This window comes from Leuciscus leuciscus, assembly GCF_965113295.1.
Source record: "Leuciscus leuciscus genome assembly, chromosome: 13".
NCBI classification, from domain to species: Eukaryota; Metazoa; Chordata; class Actinopteri; order Cypriniformes; family Leuciscidae; genus Leuciscus; species Leuciscus leuciscus.
In genome coordinates, this window is record NC_138737.1 from 20138534 (window position 1) to 20159472 (window position 20939).

At 40.0% G+C, this 20939-nt stretch overlaps 1 protein-coding gene and 1 long non-coding RNA gene across 2 annotated transcripts; both read left to right on the top strand.

Moving 5' to 3' along the window:
- Nucleotides 1–5256: 5256 nt before the first annotated feature.
- Nucleotides 5257–6318, top strand: LOC309512854 (serine/threonine-protein kinase pim-3-like; the record flags this gene model as incomplete). Its single annotated transcript, XM_082188576.1, has 4 exons — nucleotides 5257–5412; nucleotides 5556–5606; nucleotides 5697–6075; nucleotides 6266–6318. Coding segments are annotated over 4 exons (639 nt in total), but the record flags the coding sequence as incomplete, so codon positions are not given.
- Nucleotides 6319–6320: 2 nt separating this feature from the next.
- On the top strand, nucleotides 6321–6965 carry LOC309513241. The gene is made up of 3 exons (XR_014211376.1): nucleotides 6321–6442; nucleotides 6692–6780; nucleotides 6909–6965. It is a non-coding gene; the product is annotated as an uncharacterized lncRNA (long non-coding RNA).
- The last annotated feature ends 13974 nt before the right edge of the window (nucleotides 6966–20939 follow it).

Consider the following 20939-nt stretch of genomic DNA (forward strand, 5'->3'; position numbering starts at 1 on the left):
GGCCATCTTCTTTTCCAAAGCTCCAACTTGTATGGATTAAACTTCTTCACTTTCCAGCACTTCACTCCAAGGCATTTCCTTTTCTTGCTTTTATCCTCGTCGCCAAAATGTAATAACTTGCAGGAGACAAATCCATTCAAGTAAGTTCATTTACTTCAGAGACATCAAAAGCCAGCAGTACACATGATAACAGCCAGGTGTGATCCATGTCTAACTAACAAGTTCTTCTTTGCTACTCTTAAGCCAAAGTCAAACTGCATTAGATTGCCCCCTACAGGTCAATCTACCAAAAGCTCACTCTACAACACACATTCATAATCGTCACCCTCTGGTTACATGAACGCGTCACCACCGCATCAGCACAGAAAACATGGAGTTTATTTTAAAGAATAATCGCACAACCTATTCGATATTCTATAATTAAATAAACTAATCGAATATTCAAAAAACGTGACTCATCCCTGCATGGAATCTCTTTCTTTTCCCAAATCTTCACTCACGTCTCACCCATTTTCTAAGGGGATTATAAACGTTTCTTCATTGGTTCGCTTTTAATAAGGCCTATTATATTCGTATTCTTTACTGTGGTAAAGTAGAAAATGCTGTAGGACAGATAGCCTACATTTGTACTTGCATGTTTCTACAGTTTGTGCTTGTTATAGACATGGTAAGGCGCGTCAAGTTTAGTTGTAAAGCGCGTTTCACACGCGCGGGTGATTTTTTTGTTTCACTTTCTCTGGCAGCGCAATCTCAAACATAGCTTAAATATCTCGCCCTTGTGGAGAATAAAATTCGCTCTTCAGACCATTTTATATCAAGTTGAAAACATGAAGATATCAGAAAAGAGATCGATGGACTCTTTCCTGCTCGTGTCATCCCTCTCAAAGCGCATTGTGGTAGGCTATATCACGCGTCTTTGTGTGGAAATATAAAACGAGTTTTTATTTTTAATTTTTTTAAACAACCCCCCCAACCACCGCTGGTAGTTGGTCCATTACCAACAAACTGCCACCGACACAGCCCTAAATATAATAAGATAACCTTGTTTGAAATACTATATTGACTGGGTTAAATAGAATTGCATTACTAAATAAAATACAATTTTCATTGACTAAAACTAGACTAAAATGTCATCAGTTTTCGTCGACTAAAACTAGACTAAAATGTCATCAGTTTTCGTCGACTAAAACTAGACTAGACTAAAAAGAGTATGAACGTGACTAAAACTAATAAAAACTAAAACGACAGCTTGACACAAAGACTAGACTAAAACTAAAAGTAAAACAGGCCGCCAAAAACAACACTAGCCTCTTCAGAATAATTTTGATGCTAAAGATTACAGTAAAAGTCAGCACAGAAATGTGCAATTTCTTGAGGGTTATTAGTCACTGTCCCATCAATATTTAAAGATTCAATTAATGAGGTTTTTAAACAACTCTTTTCTAATCTGAAAAATATTTACTGTGTTACATTCTCCTTCCTCTGTCCATTTTTGTCTAGATCTTATAAGCACCCTGTGCTCTATAAGTGTACAGCTCATCTAATTTACATTGCAGTTCAGCATACTCATCAGATTCAGAAAGCAGCTCTGGGGGTTTAGAAGAAAAAGTATTGAAATTTTAGACACCACCTTATTTTCTTCTGCTCTTTTAAGTTTGGCTAAGTTACTAGCAAATTTTCCGAAATATTTACCGATTTCAAACTTCAACAGCTCCCACTGGCAACAATATGAATCTAACGCTAATTCTCATTTCCAATATTGCTCAATCAATAATGTAATATTCTTTTTAACATCTTTATACAGGAGAAGAGAATTGTTCAGTTTCCAATAAGAAAGAGTTGATCTGAAATCAAGGGATGCTGAGAGACTAACCTTAAGAGAGACAGCACTGTGGTCTGTAAGAGGCGTGGCGTGAATGCTGACTGATTTACAACTGTTTGCTAGGTTTTGGGAAATAAGCCAATAATCTATTCGAGACTGCTTAGAGTGGTCCTTGCTGCTCCAGGTATAGAGTCTCAGCTGTGGATATGTTTCTCTCCATATGTCAACAACATTAAATCACATCATAAATGCATCCATAATTGGACTTACAGAAGCAGCTCTGGAAGGAAACCTATCTAAATCACTATTTAACCATATTATAATCCCTACCCAAAATAATACCAGCATTGGGGTATTTATTTATCCAGTACTGTATATTATCGCTAATCATATCAATTAAGGTGGTATTTTCCTTAGAAGGATTATACCCATACACATTTAAAAGAACTGTGGTGGTCTAGCCAAGTAAAACCACTAACAAAAGAAATGACCCTTGGGGTCACTGTCAAGGTGTAGTATTTCATTTTTCGAAATGGCGACACCGATCGCTCTGTACCGTGAGACATCCAGATATCATTGCCCCACTGGGACCTCCAAAATGTAGCATCATCCTGCGTGGAATGGGTTTCTTGAAAAACACAAAAATCAAATCCGTGGTTTTTAACAAACAAAAAAGGGCTTTGCGTTTCACATTGTTTCACAAAGACGTTGATACAATTAGAATGCATAATGCATAGAATGCAAGCCCCTGCCCCCTTTTGTCTCAAAATGTATTGTGCCCCTCTCTGATAATTGTAAAAAATTATAATTAACTCATTAGACAATTAGAAAAAATAACTCTAGAAAATAACTTTTTGCACTATATTACATGTTCATTATATGTACATTTCTTTTTCTGTATATCTGAATAAATCGAAAAATCTAAACGTTTTTATATCAACCATTTAAAGTTAGTATTATTACTTAATTAATATTAACGTGATCTTAAAGTATTTGTTATCCCTGTGGCTCCATCTGGTGGACAACATTAGTATTCATCGCTGAATCGAATTGACATAAATGTCTGATACTTTTTTTTAACGATTACATTTTTTTTAATGATTATTTTATTAGGCTACTGATAATATAGCCTCATCAAACTCAAATTCACTGATTCATTTCATGGTACCTTATTTCATGCTTTAACAGTTGAATTTTAAACTTCCATTTTGTAGCTAAACAGTAATGATACATTATTATATCACTTGTTAATGGTTATTTATATTTAATAATTACATTCAGTCCTGCATGAACAGATTCGGTTTGCTTGCAGATTCGATGTGCGCTCACGCGCTCTGCTCACGCGGGCGACTTCGGGTGCGCGTGCCTGCATATGACGGATTCGAATTTTAGTTGCTATGGTGACGCGTCCCATGAATTCTTTCTGACTCGCAAATACTTTGTTCGCTGTCTGCTGGTTGAGAAGCGAATTCAGAGACTTTTGCCGAATCTTTCTGTGCTGATCTTGCGATTTTGAAGCTGTTTGGAGGATTTCAGAGAGTAGACTTGTATTCTTGAAGGAGATCGGATATATCATCTAGCATTACATCGTTTTATACGTTTTTTAAAGTTCACATTATTTCCGAGGACTCGTTAACGTTAATTGTATTGTTCTTTTCTTATTTTAGAGGGAGTTTGGAGTTTGTTTATTTATTTATTTGTTGCGGGGAGGGGTATTTCTGAGGAGCATAGTATTTTATTGTATTGTATTGCATTTTGTATTGTATTTGTATTGTTTTGATTGCAGTTTGAAGGAGGATGCAAGGCCCGACCCGGACACACACCGAGATTATTCCTGGACATTTAACACCTCTGTTTTGTGAGTTTGTTTCTGTGTCCAGATTATTCAGCACCGAAATTGAGATGCCGATGAGAAAGAGGAGGAGGATGGATAGTTCTGTGAAGCTTCGTTGGAGCGGCATCATCTCAGACCAGAATAACGTTACTGCACCGATAGATGAGAGAAGAGCTGAGGGTAAGTCAAATGACCATTGGAGAATATCACTGGAGTGTCATTAATGACCAGATTTGACCACACCATATTATATCAAAACACAACTGAAGTTTGATCAAGCCAATAATCAGATTTTTTTTTTTATTCCAAGACATGTCATGAATATTTAAACAAGGATTGTTGAAAAAATAAAACATTTTAACAGAAGAATAGCCATAATATGAGTATCCAATGTTTCATAATTATAATTATTTGTTTGAAACATGCTTTTGTTTGATATTCTCTGCTTTAGATCAAGACTGTCTTCAAACCCCTCCATCTCCAGTCCACCACAGTCCTGCACTTTTCCGGAATTGGTTTGAGGTATTGGCCCTAATAAGCTACAAATGAATTTGAATATATTAATACTTGATAGATTTTGACACCTTTTTGTGCAGTTGTTTTACATATTCTTTGTTTATTCTGATATGGGAAGAAATCAAGGTCAAATCTCTTCTATGTGCTCTATGTGTATCATCAGCCTGTTAGTGAGGAAAGTGATAGTCGGGAGAGTCAGAGGAAGAAGAGTAGTTCTGTAGATCTGCTCACTCTTCACTGGAGTTCTGGAGATCTGCTCACTCTTCACTGGAGTTCTGGAGATCTGCTCACTCTTCACTGGAGTTCTGGAGATCTGCTCACTCTTCACTGGAGTTCTGGAGAGCATCTCTCTCTTCACAGCAGTGGCTCAGGTCAGGGTCAGAAAGTGGAGGATCAGACCACAGCAGCCATTAGTGAGAGACACGCTGAGGGTAAATCCAATGACCAGTTGAGAATGTGTAAATGCTAGCAACACCATAGCAACCACCAAGAACACCCTAGCAACTGCCTAGCAACCACCCAGAATACCCTAGCAGCCACCCAGGACACTTTAGCAACCCACTAGAAACACCCTAGCAACTTTTTAACTTTAAACTACTTCAAACTTTAAACTACTTTAAACTAATTTAAACTTAAAACTAATTTAAACTTTAAACTAATTTAAACTTCAAACTACTTTAAACTTCAAACTACTTTAAACTTCTTCAAACTTTCTGGTCCAAATTTTCTCAAGCAAACTAAAAGTTTGTCTTGACAAACTTTTTAATCTAGTTTGCTATTATCACTGTAAAGCTGCTTTGAAACAATCTACATTGTTAAAAGCGCTATATAAATGACTTGACTAATTTTTGTTTTGATTGCTTTTAAACATGCTTTTGTTTGATATTCCTTGCTTTTAGATCAAAACTGTCTACAGTCCAGTGCCCGTGCTGCAGAGGATCATGGTCTTCAGGAAGCTCTATCCGGTGGTCTTGAAGATCAGCAGGTTCAAACCCCTCCAGCTCCAGTCCATCATAGGCCAGTCAGTCCAGCACCAGGTCACAACAACAGAGTGGACGAGACAACTGAGGGTGAGTTTACGGCCATGACCTTAAGCATTAAACTCACTGCTTTCCATGCAACTAAAATGAATCATCTTTTTGCAGACAACATTTTGAGCCGGTATGAAATGGGCAGAATCCTCGGTAAGGGATCATTCGGCTCTGTTTATGAAGGGCAACGCTTGGAGGATGGTCTTGAGGTATCGTCATTTTCTTACAATATTTATCCAACAAATTATGTTGTCTCACTATATCCATTTCAAGTTTTTTTGTGTGTATTTTTCCACTACTTACTGCATTTGACATGTTAGAAATGTAACATCTTTTTTTTTTGGTTGATCAGGTGGCAGTGAAAATTGCCAGAAAGCCGCAGAACATGAAGTACATCGACATTGTAAGTAGCCTACACTCACTATGTTGTTTTCAAATTAAAATATGTAAACATAATGACAACCCCTTCATATAACAATGATCTTTCTTCCAGCCTGGTCATCCCGGACAATTGCCATTAGAGGTCGGCCTATTAATCCTTGCTAATAGGGGCCCCAAAGTTTCAGGGATCATTGAGCTGCTGGACTGGCAGGACCAGCCTGACCAATATATCATGGTCTTGGAGCGTCCCTCACCCTGTGAAGATCTGCGGCATTTTTGGAAACGTCACAAAGGCATCCTAGATGAGGACACAGCGCGGTTTATCATGGCGCAGGCAACGATGGCTGCTCATATGTCCTGTCGCCGTGGAGTGTTTCACCGTGATGTTAAGCTGGAGAACCTGCTGATCAACACAGAAACTCTTGAGGTCAAACTGATTGACTTCGGGTGCGGAGATCTCCTGCAGGAAGCTGGCTATGAAAGATTCAGTGGTATGAATTATGAATCAAACCTGTAGTTTGGGACTTAAGTTCTAGTGACTAGTTCAATTGGTATCATATAAACCATATCTCACATTTGAGGCAGCATTTTTTTAAATTAAAAACACCAGGTGTTTTGACCACATGCTATGGTATTTCATGCTATGGTACTTACCCATCAGACAAATCTTTTTTTCTGCAGGCACTCGACGCTACTGCCCACCTGAGTACTACACAGAGGACAAGTACCACGGGAGACCAGCTACTGTGTGGTCTCTGGGAGTGCTCTTGTTCCTGTTGGTGTGTGGACGCTATCCAGAACCAAGAGACAGGCAAATGATTGATGAAGACACCTGGTCTGATCCTGGCTTGTCAAACGGTAAGATGGCATTCATCACAACAAAGAAGACCAACTGTAATTTAAATCATACAAAACAAAGAAATTACGAAAAAGTAACACCTGAGCCAAGTGCCTGTATAAAAGATAGATACTGTATTGGATAATACAAGCATTTTTTTCAGATTTTTTTTTCTTTATGGGATAGTCGAATCTTACAGCTTAATACAAAGACAGTATGTATGTAAAGTTTAAGGTAATAATCTGACTCACTTCTTTGGTTCTGCACAGAATGCTGCCTCCTGATTCGATCCCTCCTGAAGATAAGCCCAAGACAACGGATTTATTTGAGGAAAATCCTTCGACATGAATGGTTTAAGGTAATGAGCCTAAGATCAGCTACAAATGATTTTGAAGATTATATTCACTTTTCATTTGAAAGATTTAAAAAAAAAAATTCTTCTAATTGTAATCTATGACTGTAACCTTTTTTGTTTGTTTGTTTCAGGTCACAGAATAAGACATAAAGAGGAATGTCAGAGCTGCATGTCATGTCGGAATTCCTCCCAGAAGTTCCAGTGAAAGAATTGTTGGCTTGTCTGTTTGCTATTCAGCACCCAAGGACGACTTCCTGGAAAACAGCCAGGAAAACAGGACAACATATCACAGCCTCCGATAACACCAGACACATTATCCCTCTCTCCAGCATCTCCACTTCTGTGCTTCTCAGAGAAAATGGAAGAACTGGTGTATGCTGGAACCAAACTATCCCACTCTTTTGCTGCGAGCCCTCAGATATCAACCAAAAAACATCAGGCCCCGCAAACACCACAGCCTGCGGCCCCAGCTCGCCCTCGCCCTCCTCCTGTGAGAGCTATTCGGCCTCTGCCACAACGCCAGGGCCCACACCCTCCCCCATCTGCTTGAGGTGAACCAAAAGCGACTGATACCAGCTCTCAGTGATATGTGTCGGTCCCCGCTATGATAACAGTAACTTTCTCAAATGTTTACAAAACAAGCGGGAACCCAGTGTGCCTGTATTATTGTATCCCTATTGCTGTTTTATTATGTGATAGAAAGTCTAAGGCCTTCAATAGCCGTACAGCAAACCCAACTAATCTGGTGCCTATTACACATCAAACCCCTGGTCATTGCAACTATCTACCGCCCCCCCCCCCCCCCAAAAACAAACCCTGCATTCCTCTCTGATCTATCCGAATTTCTATCCCAACTCTGTGCCATATCACCATCCATTCTTTTGTTAGGTGACTTCAACATCCACATTGACTCCACAGACTCCAAAACAACCACAGATTTCCTGGACATCCTACACTTTTTCAATATCAGCCAACATATTGATTTCCCCACCCACAAAAAAGGACACACACTTGACCTGGTTTGTTCATCTGGAACCACCATCAACAATATAACCCAAACTGACCTCACCATTTCCGACCACCTGGCTATTCGGTTGTTAAGTCGTGACGTAACCACTCTCCGATAATACTCTTTCCGGGTCCAAAGTCCAGGTCCTCTCTACCTACCTACCGCTTTCGCTAGTGTTTTGGTTATTATTGAGTGTTTTTACAATGCCGCAGTGCTGTGTCCCGTGTCCCGAGCTAACTCACTTCAACCTCGTAAATCTTCTTTTTCATTGATGTCTGGACTCTACCCTTAATTATGCCACCTGAGTGATGAGCTACACTAACCACTCTGTTGGTGTTAAAGGAATTTAAACCCTTTTTGACCGCCAAGGGTGCCTCACTAAGAAGGACGTGATCGTAAATAAATTTACAGGTTCCACCATTGTTATTTCTGGACGAGAGGAGCGCTTGGACCCGGAAAAGGCTAAACGTCACGCGTGACGTCAGACTAAACAATCGGATTACCATTGACATCGACATCCCATCTCCACCCACCAAGCAAAAACGCACAATAGCATATCACTGGAGCATACCCCTCCATACCTCTCCGTCCTACTAACCTGCCACACTCACGCCCACACTTTGCCTCTGCTTGTCCTTGTACCTATGTGTTTTCATTTCTTGGGCTATCTATGTAACCCTGTCTATATACCTTGTTTTTATTTTATTTATTTTTTATTTTTTATTTTTTATGTAAGCCAATTAACTGTAAAGCGTCTTTGAGTGTCTAGAAAAGCGCTATAAAAATAAATGTATTATTATTATTATTAAACTAAGATTGCTGTGAGGAGGACAAAAAGTAAGACTGTTAAATTAGCACTTTTAAACATCCGCTCACTTAATAATAAATCACTTCTAGTCAACGACTTAACCACAAACAACCTGGATTTGTAAGCTGCTCTTTTTAAAGATATCTATCAATGTAAGCAAATATCATTAGGGAATTACCCATCTTTCGGATATCTGTGTATTTAGTGTTAAAAGGTGCTCCACGCATTTTACTTATCATTATTTACAGGCCTCCAAAATACTCTCCAGCCTTCGCTGAGGACTTTACTGAACTGTTATCAACAATTACCTCAGAGTTTGACTGTTTTGCTATTGCTGGAGATTTTAACATCCACATAGATAATGCAGAAAACAATATGGCAAAAGAAATCAAAACTGTTTTAAAAACTTTTGATCTGACTCAGCATGTACATGGACCCACACACAATCGTGGAGACACTCTAGATTTACTTATCAGTAAGGGTCTAAACATTTCATCGATTGTTATTAAGGATGTAGCACTGTCTGATCATTTCTGTATTTCCTTTGATATATTGATCTCTCCTGCCATTGAAGGATGCTTAAATGAGAACACTAGTGTACTATTTATGAAGGCTATATCTTTAACACCAAGCATATCTGATGGTTGGTACAATTACTAATCTGGTGGGCTCAGATAATCCACGGTATATGAAAATCCACAGAAGAACACTGACCGTCATGGGGAAATCTCAGAGTCAAAATAAGATACACCGGTGTTTTGCCAGATGAGAAGTTTATTTACTATTTTAATTCATTTTACTCTTAATTCATTTTACAACGGTATCACTCATCTCTTTTAATTCCTTTTATAACTGTTTCCCCTGCTTTTATATTGTGTCTATTTTCTATGCAAAGCGCTATGAATTGCTATAGTGTGATTAATTCCTTTCTATGTAAAGCTTTTGAATAACTGTTTGAATGTTCCTTACTTTTATTTTTTGATTATTTTTATTCCTCTCTAAAGCACTTTGAATTGCCATAAATGTGCCATGTAAATAAACTTGCCTTGCCTTGCTCATCTACAAACTTTGTATTCTTGTATAATTAACTATTATTGTTCAATAATTAATATTTTATATAAACCATATTGGCGTACCTGATTTTGAGAAATGGTATGTGTGTTAGACCGCTTAACATTGTGATTGCTATCAGGATATGAGGAGACTTTCAACCAGCATAATAAAAAAAATGTTTGTAGACAATCACCTATTGCACCTCAGCATTTTCCAAACACTCTTATCTTTATATGTTAAAAATTCTGTATTCTTCAGGAGGGGCAGGTCCTCTATCCACCTTATTTTTATTTCTTTTTAATGCCAAGGTATCAAAAATACAAGTAGCCTACATAGCAAAAATGTAGAAGTTACATTAAATGATACTAAAATCCATAATTTATACATGGATCTATTATATAGAAGAACTGAACAGAAAACTTTAATGAAATAAATAAAAAAGTTGAAACAAGGTTATTGTCTTAAGAGCTTTAAGATTCTTGGATGATGAAATATTTTGGATGTACTATTGGACCTCTCTTCTAAAAACAATGAGTAAAGGATTTTGAAGAGAGAATTTACAGCGGTGAATGTGAAATTTAGTAAGGAGCAATAATAGATTCATAATAAAATATTCCTTAATTTGAGCTTTTTGTATATTAAAGAAGCAAAACATTACATCCTTAAAAAAACAAAAGAGAAATCCGGAAGCACATTGCAGTTGATAAAATGAGAAAATTCGTCCCAAAATAGTTGTTTGAGAGGACAATCCCAGAAGATATGAGGAGCAGTTTCATCAGGGGCGCCACAGAAAGAACAACTTGTGTCTATATCTGACTTAAACCTTTTCAAAAAAGGGTAAGATTTGTGTAATAATCTGAATGAAATTTCTCTAACCTTGTTAGTTATTATGTATTTCAAAGGCAGAGTCCATACTTTTTTCCCAATCAATATGGTCAACAAAATTCATCCAATATGACGACATATATGGAATTGTTACAAGCTCCTTTTGAAAGAGAGATCTAATTCTATAATAATACGTGATGAAGGATGTGACAAAAAGCACAGTTTTCCTACTGGGAGTTCAAATGGGTCTAAAGAAATAGGTAAAGTGTTAGATGATCTAACGGACTCTCTTAGAAGCATAAAAACTCCTTTAGGAACAGCGTCCATTACAATGGGAAATTCCTTGGGAGTTACTGGGAAATTGAATTTACGTAAAAATTCTTCATAATTTAAAGTAACACCTTCTGAATTTAATAACTGAGAAACAGTCAAAATTTGTTTCTCAAACCAATTACTAAAAAAAAACAAAGACATTCTTATATACAATTTCCCAGTTGTTCCAAATAAAGTAGGCTACCGGTGAGGGGAAAAGTTGTGCTTAAAAATGAAAGACCACACAAGTAATGCTTGCTTATGGAACTTAGATAAGTTGTAAGGGATTCTAGCAATATTATAATTACAGATCAATAGGAAAGGGAGACCACCTAATTTGGAAAAGAAGTAATTAGGGATAAAATCCCAAATTGAATTTGGATTACACAAAAACGGTCTAATTCAATTCATTTTGAAAGTGTTGTTCAGAGATGAGAAATCAAGAAAATAGATTTTAACATAATGTACTTCTTAACAATGTATTTTGTTTTGCCAAATGCAACCATGCATTACATCTTCTTTGGGCTTTTATTATAACAGGGTCAAAGTTCAATGTACTATTATCTACTATCTTGATTTTTAGTGATCACGATGCCTAAATATGTAACTTTAGATCTAACTGGAATATTATAGAAAGAGGGTGCAGTGCAATCTTTAATAGACATTAAGTCACATTTATTTATGTTTAAATTAAGTCCTGAAGCTTTAGAGAAGAGTTTTATATAATCAATTACTATAGGGATTTGGGAAGCATCTCTTAAAAATAAGGTATAGTGTCATCTGCTAATTGGCTAATATAATAATTTCTCGATCTGCTATATACGGATACCCTAAATACTGCTTTCACAGATAAACGTGGAGAGTTGCTGCACACAAAGTTGAAATAAATAGGGAGAAATGGGACACCCTTTGTCTGACTCCTCTAGATAAACTAAACCTTGGGGAAGTGCCATTCTTTAATTTAATCCAACAGCTTCTATTATTGTAAAGGGTTTTAATTACTTTGCAAAACATATCTCCAAAACCAAATCTATGTAATGACTTCATAATAAATTGTGCTCTAAAGAATCAAACGGCTTATAGAAATCTAAAAAAAAGAATGAAGCTGTACTCCTGTATCAATTCTGAATAATATAATAAATCAAGAACCAATCTTATATTATTAACAATTTCTCTTTTACTCATAAAACCAGATTGTGTCTCATCTATTACAGATCTCATTGCCGATTTTAGTCTTTTAGCAAATATTAGAGCTATGTAACGTAAGTTATGACTATAACTATGGATCTATGAGACCGAATGATGACCGTCACCACGGTCTTACCTTGAATGACGCCATTCTGCTAGCTCTCCTCGAGACCTAATGTAAACAATGTCAGATGACTGACCCCAAGTGGTTGGTTCCCTATAAAACATCCGGATGAACCGAACACTTCCTCTTGCCTGGAACGCGTCAGTTCATCCCGAGTGACAAAAAATGGTGACGGTCATCATTCGGTCTCATAGATCCATAGTTATAGTCATAACTTACGATCTATTTCGACCTCACTCAGACCGTCACCACGGTCTTACCTTGGATGACTAGTGCCATCAAGGTCACGAGGGAATGTAAGCTTCTCCTTCTTCACATCCCTGCTTAGCGGCCGAGAGCAGAATTGTGGACCCAAGCGTAACTGGGTCCGCCACATTGACCCTGTAATACCGGGCAAAGGTACAGGGTGAGCTCCATGATGCCGCTGCACATATGTCCGTTAGTGCCACTCCCTTTAGTGCTGCCCAGGATGTGGCCAGACTCCTGGTAGAATGAGCTACCAGGTTCCCTGGGACTGGTAAGCTCTGACTGGAGTATGTGTGTGCAATAGTGTCTACTATCCAATGTGATAGGCGCTGTTTCGAGGCTGGTTTTCCGATACTTTTCTTATCAAAACACAAAAACAACTGAGTGTGTAAATGTCGTAACGACTGTGTCCGCTCAATGTATGTGCGAAGTGCTCGAACTGGACATAAGGTAGCAAGATCAAGTTCTGTACAAGAGAGATCAGGATCAGGTTGAAACGCTGCAAGTTCGATTACTTGATTGATCGTGCAAGTATTAAGAACTTTAGGCAGAAAAGCCGGATTCGGCCAAAGAGAGACCCCTGAATAGTTTGCTTTCCATCTCAGACAGTCTTCACTTACTGTTAAAGAATGTAACTCACCCACTCTTTTTGCTGAACAAATAGCAAGAAGGAAAACTGTTTTCCACGTCAGTGATTTAAGATCCGCTTGGGCCAATGGTTCAAATGGGGCTTTAGTCAATGACTGTAGAACCATGGGAAGATCCCAGGATGGTGATCTCAGCCTTTTTTCTGGATAGAGGCGACGTGCACCTTTGAGAAATTGAGTAACCAACATGTGTTTACCAACTGATAAACCTTCCACAATACTGTGGAAATGAGAAATAGCCGCCACATAAACTCTTACTGTGTTGACTTTTCTTCCTGAGTCTAAAAGTGACTGAAGAAAGCATAAAATAGAATCAAGACCACAATTCGTGGGGTCTAAGTTTTTGTCATGACACCAGTTAGAGAACACACGCCACTTGCTCGAATAGTTATCCCAAGTGGAAGGCGCTTTAGCATTGTTTATGGTTTTCCTTACTGCCTCCTCTAGCTGACAAGAGAGGGGCTCAGTAGAGGCCAAACCCAGAGTTGTAACGTGGCTGGGTTCGGATGCCAGATCTGTCCCTCCACTTGAGAGAGAAGGTCTGTTCTGATTGGTAGTGGCCACGGATGGCCCTGTACCAGACGTAGGAGAAGTGGGAACCAATGTCTCTTTGGCCATTTCGGGGCGATCAGTAAGATCCTGCAATGTCCCAGATCCACCCGTTTGAGCACATGAGGAATCAATGGTAGGGGAGGAAAAGCGTATAATAAACCTCCCGGCCACTCGTGAGACAGTGCATCCAGTCCCAAAGGCCCACCTTGGCCGCTCAGAGAGAACCACATCTTGCAATGGGTTGTCTCGGCTGATGCAAACAGGTCGGTGTGGGCTCTTCCAAACCGGGTCCAAATCAGATGCACCACCTCCGGGTGTAATCGCCATTCCCCCGGGAGAGGTCCAGTTCGGGAGAGGAGATCGGCTGCCCGGTTCACTTCTCCGGGTATGTAGATTGCCCTGAGAGAGGCAAGTCTCGGGTGAGCCCAAAACAGAAGTCTCCTGGTTTCCTGGAGGCAGCGCAATGACCTGGTGCCTCCTTGGTGATTGATGTAATAAACTGCTGACATATTGTCGGTTCTTACAAGGACATGCCTGTCCTGTAGGAACGGAATCAAGTGTCTCAAAGACAGATAGATTGCTCTCAGCTCCAGCACATTGATGTGTTCCATGGTCCAGGGGAACATCCATGAGCCTCTGACTGATCTTCCTTGCCAGACAGCCCCCCAACCTGTCAGAGAAGCATCGGTTGTCACCACCATTCTCCTCGCTGGTATATTCCCCAGAGGAACACCTTGATCCAATCTGCTGCTTCTTATCCATGGACGCAGAGCCTGAACACATTTCTGTGTGACCTTCAACTTCACTCGCCTGTGTAATTTGGGGTGGAGTTGAAATTTGTTGATCCACCATTGCAATGGTCGTGCTTTGAGCAGTCCCAGAGGCACTACCTTTATTGCTGCCGATATCATCCCCAGTAATCTTTGGAACTGTGCCAACTCCATCCGCTTGCCTAAGCGGAAAGATTGTGCCAGGGCAGATAACCTCGCTACCCTCTGTGGGGATAGAGATGCTGTCATTGTTAAGGTGTTCAAAACTAACCCTAAAAATACGGTTTCTTGCCGTGGTTCGACATTGCTTTTTTCGTGATTCATGTGGAACCCAAGCTCTTGTATATGGTTGATAACAGCCTCTGTATCTCTTAAAACCTGGTGACAGCTTGGTGCACAGATCAACCAGTCGTCCAGGTATGGGAGGATCTTTATACCCACCGACTGAAGAGGGTAAAGAGCGGCTGACACCACCCTGGTAAATACACGGGGAGAGAGGGAAAGGCCAAAGGGAAGGACTTCGAATTGATATGCTTGGCCTTGGAAAGCAAAGCGAAGGAACTTCCTGTGATCTGGATGAATGGGCACATGAAAGTATGCATCTTTGAGGTCTAGTGTTGTAAACCACTCGTTTGGCTCTATAACCTCCAAGATTTGGGCGGTGGTCAGCATCTTGAATGGCAACACTTTTATGTATGCATTCAGACGTCTTAGGTCTAAGATGGGTCGGAGACCACCATCTTTTTTGGGCACAAGGAAATAGTTCGAATAAAACCCAGTGTGCTGTTCGTAGGGTTGTAGCTGAGTAATTGCCTTCTTCCCAAGAAGGGTTGCTATCTCTTTGGATAAAATGTATGCCTGGACTGCGTCCTTGACCACAGTTAAGTGAATCCCTGAAAACAAAGGAGGTCGTTGCCGGAACTGGATTCTGTATCCGCTTTTTATCGTAGCGAGTACCCAACGATCTGAGATTTTCCTCTCCCAGCTGTCCAGGCATAGCTGGGAGCAGATTCCGGCAGCTCTTCCAGGATTGCTACGCAGTTCCCCCATAGGGGCCTGAGCCCCTGGGGTTTCGCTTCTTTTGTGGTGCATCTCTAACTGATGTACGAGACCGAGCCATTTGTGAATGCCGTGGTGCTTGTCTGGCACTTTGGCTGCTATCAAACCTCTGAGAATGGGTATTTTGTCTTCTGTTGAACTAGAAAAAATATGTAGCGCTCCAAACATAAAAAAATTCTGGTACTGCAGGTCCTTGTACTTCAGGTGCGTAGAGCCAATGGCATATAGAATGAACAAGAGGAGTAGCTGGCCGCACACTGATCAACTCAAGACTTGAAGTCTACAAAAGCATATTTTATTTTTCAAATTGCATTGTGCAAATAAGGTGCAAAGTGCATGTGGATTAAAAACAGACTAGACACCAGCAAACGTTTCAGCACATTGCTATCTTCAGTGCTCATTTAGCTAACAACATTCACCCTTTTAAAGTAAGTCAGCAATTAAGGATAAACAGCTGAATACAATCATCTCAATCTCAATTGTCTCAAGTAGAATTACAAACAGATATAAGTTACAAATGAGCAACTTCCAATGATAATACAGCATTGTAGACATACAGAAAGAAAGAATGTGTTTTACAAAAAACAGGAAAATTCAAGTTCTTCATTCATGCCTTCAGGAAATAAAGTTTTAAGTTCAAAGATCCAAAAAGCCTCCCTTTGCAATAATTTTCTATCTCTATCTCCACCTCTCCTGTGGGGTAAAATCCTCTCGATGCCCAGGAACTTCATGTCAGACAAAGAATGGTTAGCAGACTTAAAATGACGAGAAATTGAAGATGTATCATCCTGTCTCCTAATGGCACTTGTGTGTTCAATCATTCTTGTGCGTAATGCACGTGTAGTTTTGCCAACATATAGTTGTGGACATGGACAAATGATAATGTAAACAACATATGTACTCTTACAAGTAATCAGTTGTCTAATCTTATACGTTTTTAGTGTACGAGGATGTGTGAATGATTTACATTTGACATACTTAGTACAGGAAGAGCAATTGTGACATGGAAAATTCCCCTGGGCATCGACAAGAGTAGTTGGAGATGAGATGTGGGTGTCAGCATGGACAAGCTTGTCCCTCAAATTAGAGCTCCTGGAAGAGACAAAAAGTGGTTGTTCACTAAATACATTCATTAACTGGGGATCACTTTGAATAATGTGCCAATGGTTATTGATAATGGTTTTGATATCATTACTCAGTGGACTAAATGTGGATTTAAAGATGCATGAAAAATTCTTATTTCTTTTTTTCATAGTCAAGTTTCTCTCCTCCTGTTTTTGTAAAATGGAAACCTTTTCAAGTGCAGTATCAAGCCACTGGTTGGGATAGCCTCGTGATTTAAAGTCCATATACAAGCTCTGGGCTTTAGACTCAAAATCTTCTCTCCCAGAGCAAATGCGGTGAAGTCTCAAGAATTGGCTGTAAGGTAAACCTCGTTTTAGGGGCATTGGATGAGCACTGTTAGCATGAAGGAGACTGTTCTTAGCTGTATCTTTTCTATAAAGAGAAGAGACTATTTTATTGTCCACAATTGATATGGAAGTGTCCAGGAAATTGACATCAGTTAGCCCCACATGATATGTAAATTTAATGGAGGGCCTAAGACAGTTCATGTACAAAACAAATGTTTCAAAATCACGTGCAGAACCTTTATAAATGACAAAGCAATCATCAATGTATCTCTTAAACAAAATAATATTGTCCAAGAAAGGGTTATTATTGAAAACATATTGGTCCTCTAGGAAACCCAAATATAGATTGGCATAGTCAGGAGCCATAGTGGCCCCCATGGCGGTGCCCTCAACCTGCAAATAATATTGATTTTCAAATAGGAAATAGTTTTTAGTAAGTACCATTTCAGCCATTTCAGTGATAAATTTAGTCGGAAGACCCTCATCATCAGTGCGCAAATCAAGAAAATGTTCTAAAGCCAATAGGCCCTCATGATGTGGGATGTTAGTATACAATGAGGTCACATCCATGGTTGCAAATATCATATCACAACAAACATTTTGCAGAGTTGCTAGACATTGCAGGAAATCAGCGGTGTCTCTCAAATAACTAGGAAGAGAGGTGACTAAAGGTCTCAGAACAGAATCAACAAAATTTGAAAGAGGTTCAGTAAGACTATTGTTTCCTGCTACTATAGGTCGTCCCGGTGGATTATCCAGATTCTTATGTACCTTGGGTAAGATGTAAAAGACCGGTCTAGTCGGAGAACGGTTCAGCAGATATTGCTTCTCTTTATCAGAAATTAATTGATGGGCATGTGCTTCCTGAGTCTTCTGTTGAACTCCCATGGTCCTGGCCGACTAAAATGGGGATAATGAGGGGGCTGACAGCCTCGATATGACTGTCTAGTTGCCTTAGCGGGACCAAACGTGCGTTGCACTGATTCTCTTCTCTTCCGCGCTTGCTCCGCTTTATCAAGTGTCGTCTGAGAGTCTGGATGAAACACACGGCCTGGTGTGACGGGCATGTAGGTCAGCTCCTTCCTGATAGTATCAGGTAGGGAGGTCTGTGCTAACCAAATCTGTCTACGAGAAAGGATTGCAGATGACATAGAAGCCCCAATGTCTCTAGTAAGCTGGGCATGCGTAACCAGGGCTGCATCGACCAAACCCATAATATCCCGATCCTCCGGATTTATAAGTTTCCGTAAAGAAGCCAGAATTATGGCTAAGGCATTACCAGATCGGGCTGCACGTGTGGCTGAGTTGTAGGTTCGACACACTAGGTTATCGGTCTTCTCACACTCTTTCCGGGGACAGCGTGGGTCATCAGTCACCCGGTCTAGACCCAAGGATGTTAAAGATGCCATTTCACGCTCCACCGCTGGCATACCACCCATGCCTGTTTCTGCAGCATATTGTATATTAGCAAAGCGTCTGCAACCAGCATTGAACTGGGGTGCAGCTTTGGGGTGATTCCAAGCTTTGCTTAGCATTTGTGAATAGTCCTCAGTAACAGGAATCGAAACAGATGGTTGAGACTGGGAGACCCCAGCCCACACTCCTTGCACCACTGGTGTCGTTGATGCCTCAGCCTGGGTTTCCAGACCTAAAATTCTCGCAGCGCTAAGAATTCTGTTAAGAATGTCAGGTTGTGTGCTGTCTCTATCAATAGCAGAAGACCTGGACTCATCTCCTTGATCTTCCTCACTCACATCCTGATCATTACTGCCAAAAAGAGAGTCATGAGCATGGAGAGAAATAGTGTCAGGAATGTTACCTCTTCCCCCCTGATTTGGAGGGATATCATCTTCAGAAACAACTAGGGATGGGCATTCGATTAAATCTTATTAGTCGATCGTCGGGAGAATTAACGATCGACTATCGATTAATCATTAATATTTTTATATTGAAATTTATTATTTCTTTAACTTTTTATAAATTAAAAATGCAATGAAAATACAAAAATACAGTTTGTTTGTCCTCGATGAGATCTTTATTACAAGAAGATCAACTTGTGGCAGTGAAACTGGACGTTCGGTAGACTTGAAGATTCCTGCGGTGCTCTAAACCAGCGGAACCTGCAGCTGCGAGCCGGCGTTCTTAAACAGAGACCCATGGCCACTTCATCCGTTTTCTGTGATCGGATAGCTATCCGGTCGTGAAAAGACCAAATCTAAATGCCCTCCGAAACGCATTCGAGACGGATTTAAATCCGATCGCTCAAACCACTTTATACTTTATATCTGAGACACATTCCAGACGAAACTGGACAAGAGTAAATGCATCTGGTTGTTGAAACCACATATGTAAATTTGACTTATCCCAAAAATGATAAGAAATAAACGTGTGAGAGCGTGTTATAGGCTATATGTCATGTTATATCCAGATATGACGACGCTACTTCAACACGCATCACCACAGATGAGCATCTATTCATCAAGCTAACGTGCAAACTATCGCAAATCAAAGTGAAAGTCATTCATCAACACACAATCATCTTCATTAAGAGTAAAGAACCGAAATGATCTTACCAGGGCTGTTGCCGCAATATCTTGTTGCGGTCTTTGATTTAGAAATTTTCGCTGATGATCAATAAAATGCAGCTCGATCATATCAGTTGCATTCGATGACGTGCAACAATTTAAATATGCATATAGCGCGGGAATTCCAGATCGGATTTATATCCGTTTTGCAAAAACACATTTATGTGACCAGGTGTAAATGGAATCGTTTTGATAAATCAGATAGCTATCCGATCTGAGAAAACGCATGAAGTTCCCATAGAACTTCTGCACCAGTCTACTGATTTCTGTTGAGAAAGATAAGCATGTTGACATGATCTGGGATCAGACGCGACCGCAACCTGGTGACAGCCAGTCCAGCCGCCGAAAACACCCGCTCTGAGCAGCCCGGTCTCACCCCAAAACGTCATATACTGACGCGTCTTGACCATGCGTCAACATACGACGAAAAGGGTACCCCTTTAACGTCAATATGAGACGCAGATAGAAGCGCACCAGCAGCGCCTCCTAGCGGTACCCTAACGCATACCTAAACCTACCCATAACCCGAATCGTCACACATGGACGTTATGGGGGTACCCTTTTCGTTGTATGTTGACGCATGGTCAAGACGCGTCAGTATATGACGTTTTGGGGTGAGACTGTCAAGCCGGGGCAGCCGGGGACTGACGTTGCCGGGATGCACAGGTACCTCCGCGCTAAAATTAATTCCATTGCTTCAAGACACACTACGCAACGCAACCTGCATTAGTTTAATCGATAACAAATAAACGTGATCGACGAAATTCTTAACGATCAATTATCGATCGTCGATTAATCATGCCCATCCCTAGAAACAACAGATGAAACTGCATGTTGTTGCCCACCTAACCCCCTATCGTGGGGCCTAAAATTATCCATTTTCCCAGCCAAATCCCGTAAAGTTGCTAGAATTTGCATCTGGGTGTCAGCTTGAGGGTCTGAAGCCCTTGACCTTCTTCCATCAGAACAGCTAGGTATGCTCCACTGTTTCTCTGATTCCACACCATTCACATAGTCCTGTAGGATGTTTTCCTATTATTTGCATTGTTGAATGAAGTCCTGTATGTCCCAGTCTTAATCTAGAAATAATACAGTCTTCCTTCCTTCTCCCACTTGAATTCCTTCCTCTATCTACCAATGGTTGTATTAAATGTAAATGTCTACCCTTTTTCTTATTATCCCAATACGATTGCCAATTTTTTATTTATCTCCCTTTTAATTATTGATTTGATTTCTAATTTGCTATACCTAATTTGCATATCTATAGTTTCCTTTGCCATAGACTGTTTTGCTAATTTATCTGCTGCTTCATTTCCAGACACTCCAGTATGTGCTGGAACCCATAAAAACTGAACTATCTTATTTTTTTGTTGCATCATTTACTTTTTTATGCATTTGGCAGACGCTTTTAGCCAAAGCGACTTACATTGCATTTTAAGGAACACATTTACTTTCTTATCAGTTCTTGCTTTCCTTAGGAATCGAACCCATGACCTTGGCGTTGCAAGCGCCAGCACTCTACCGTTTGCACTACAGGAAAGCGCATCATGAACAAAATCTGTAATATTTCCA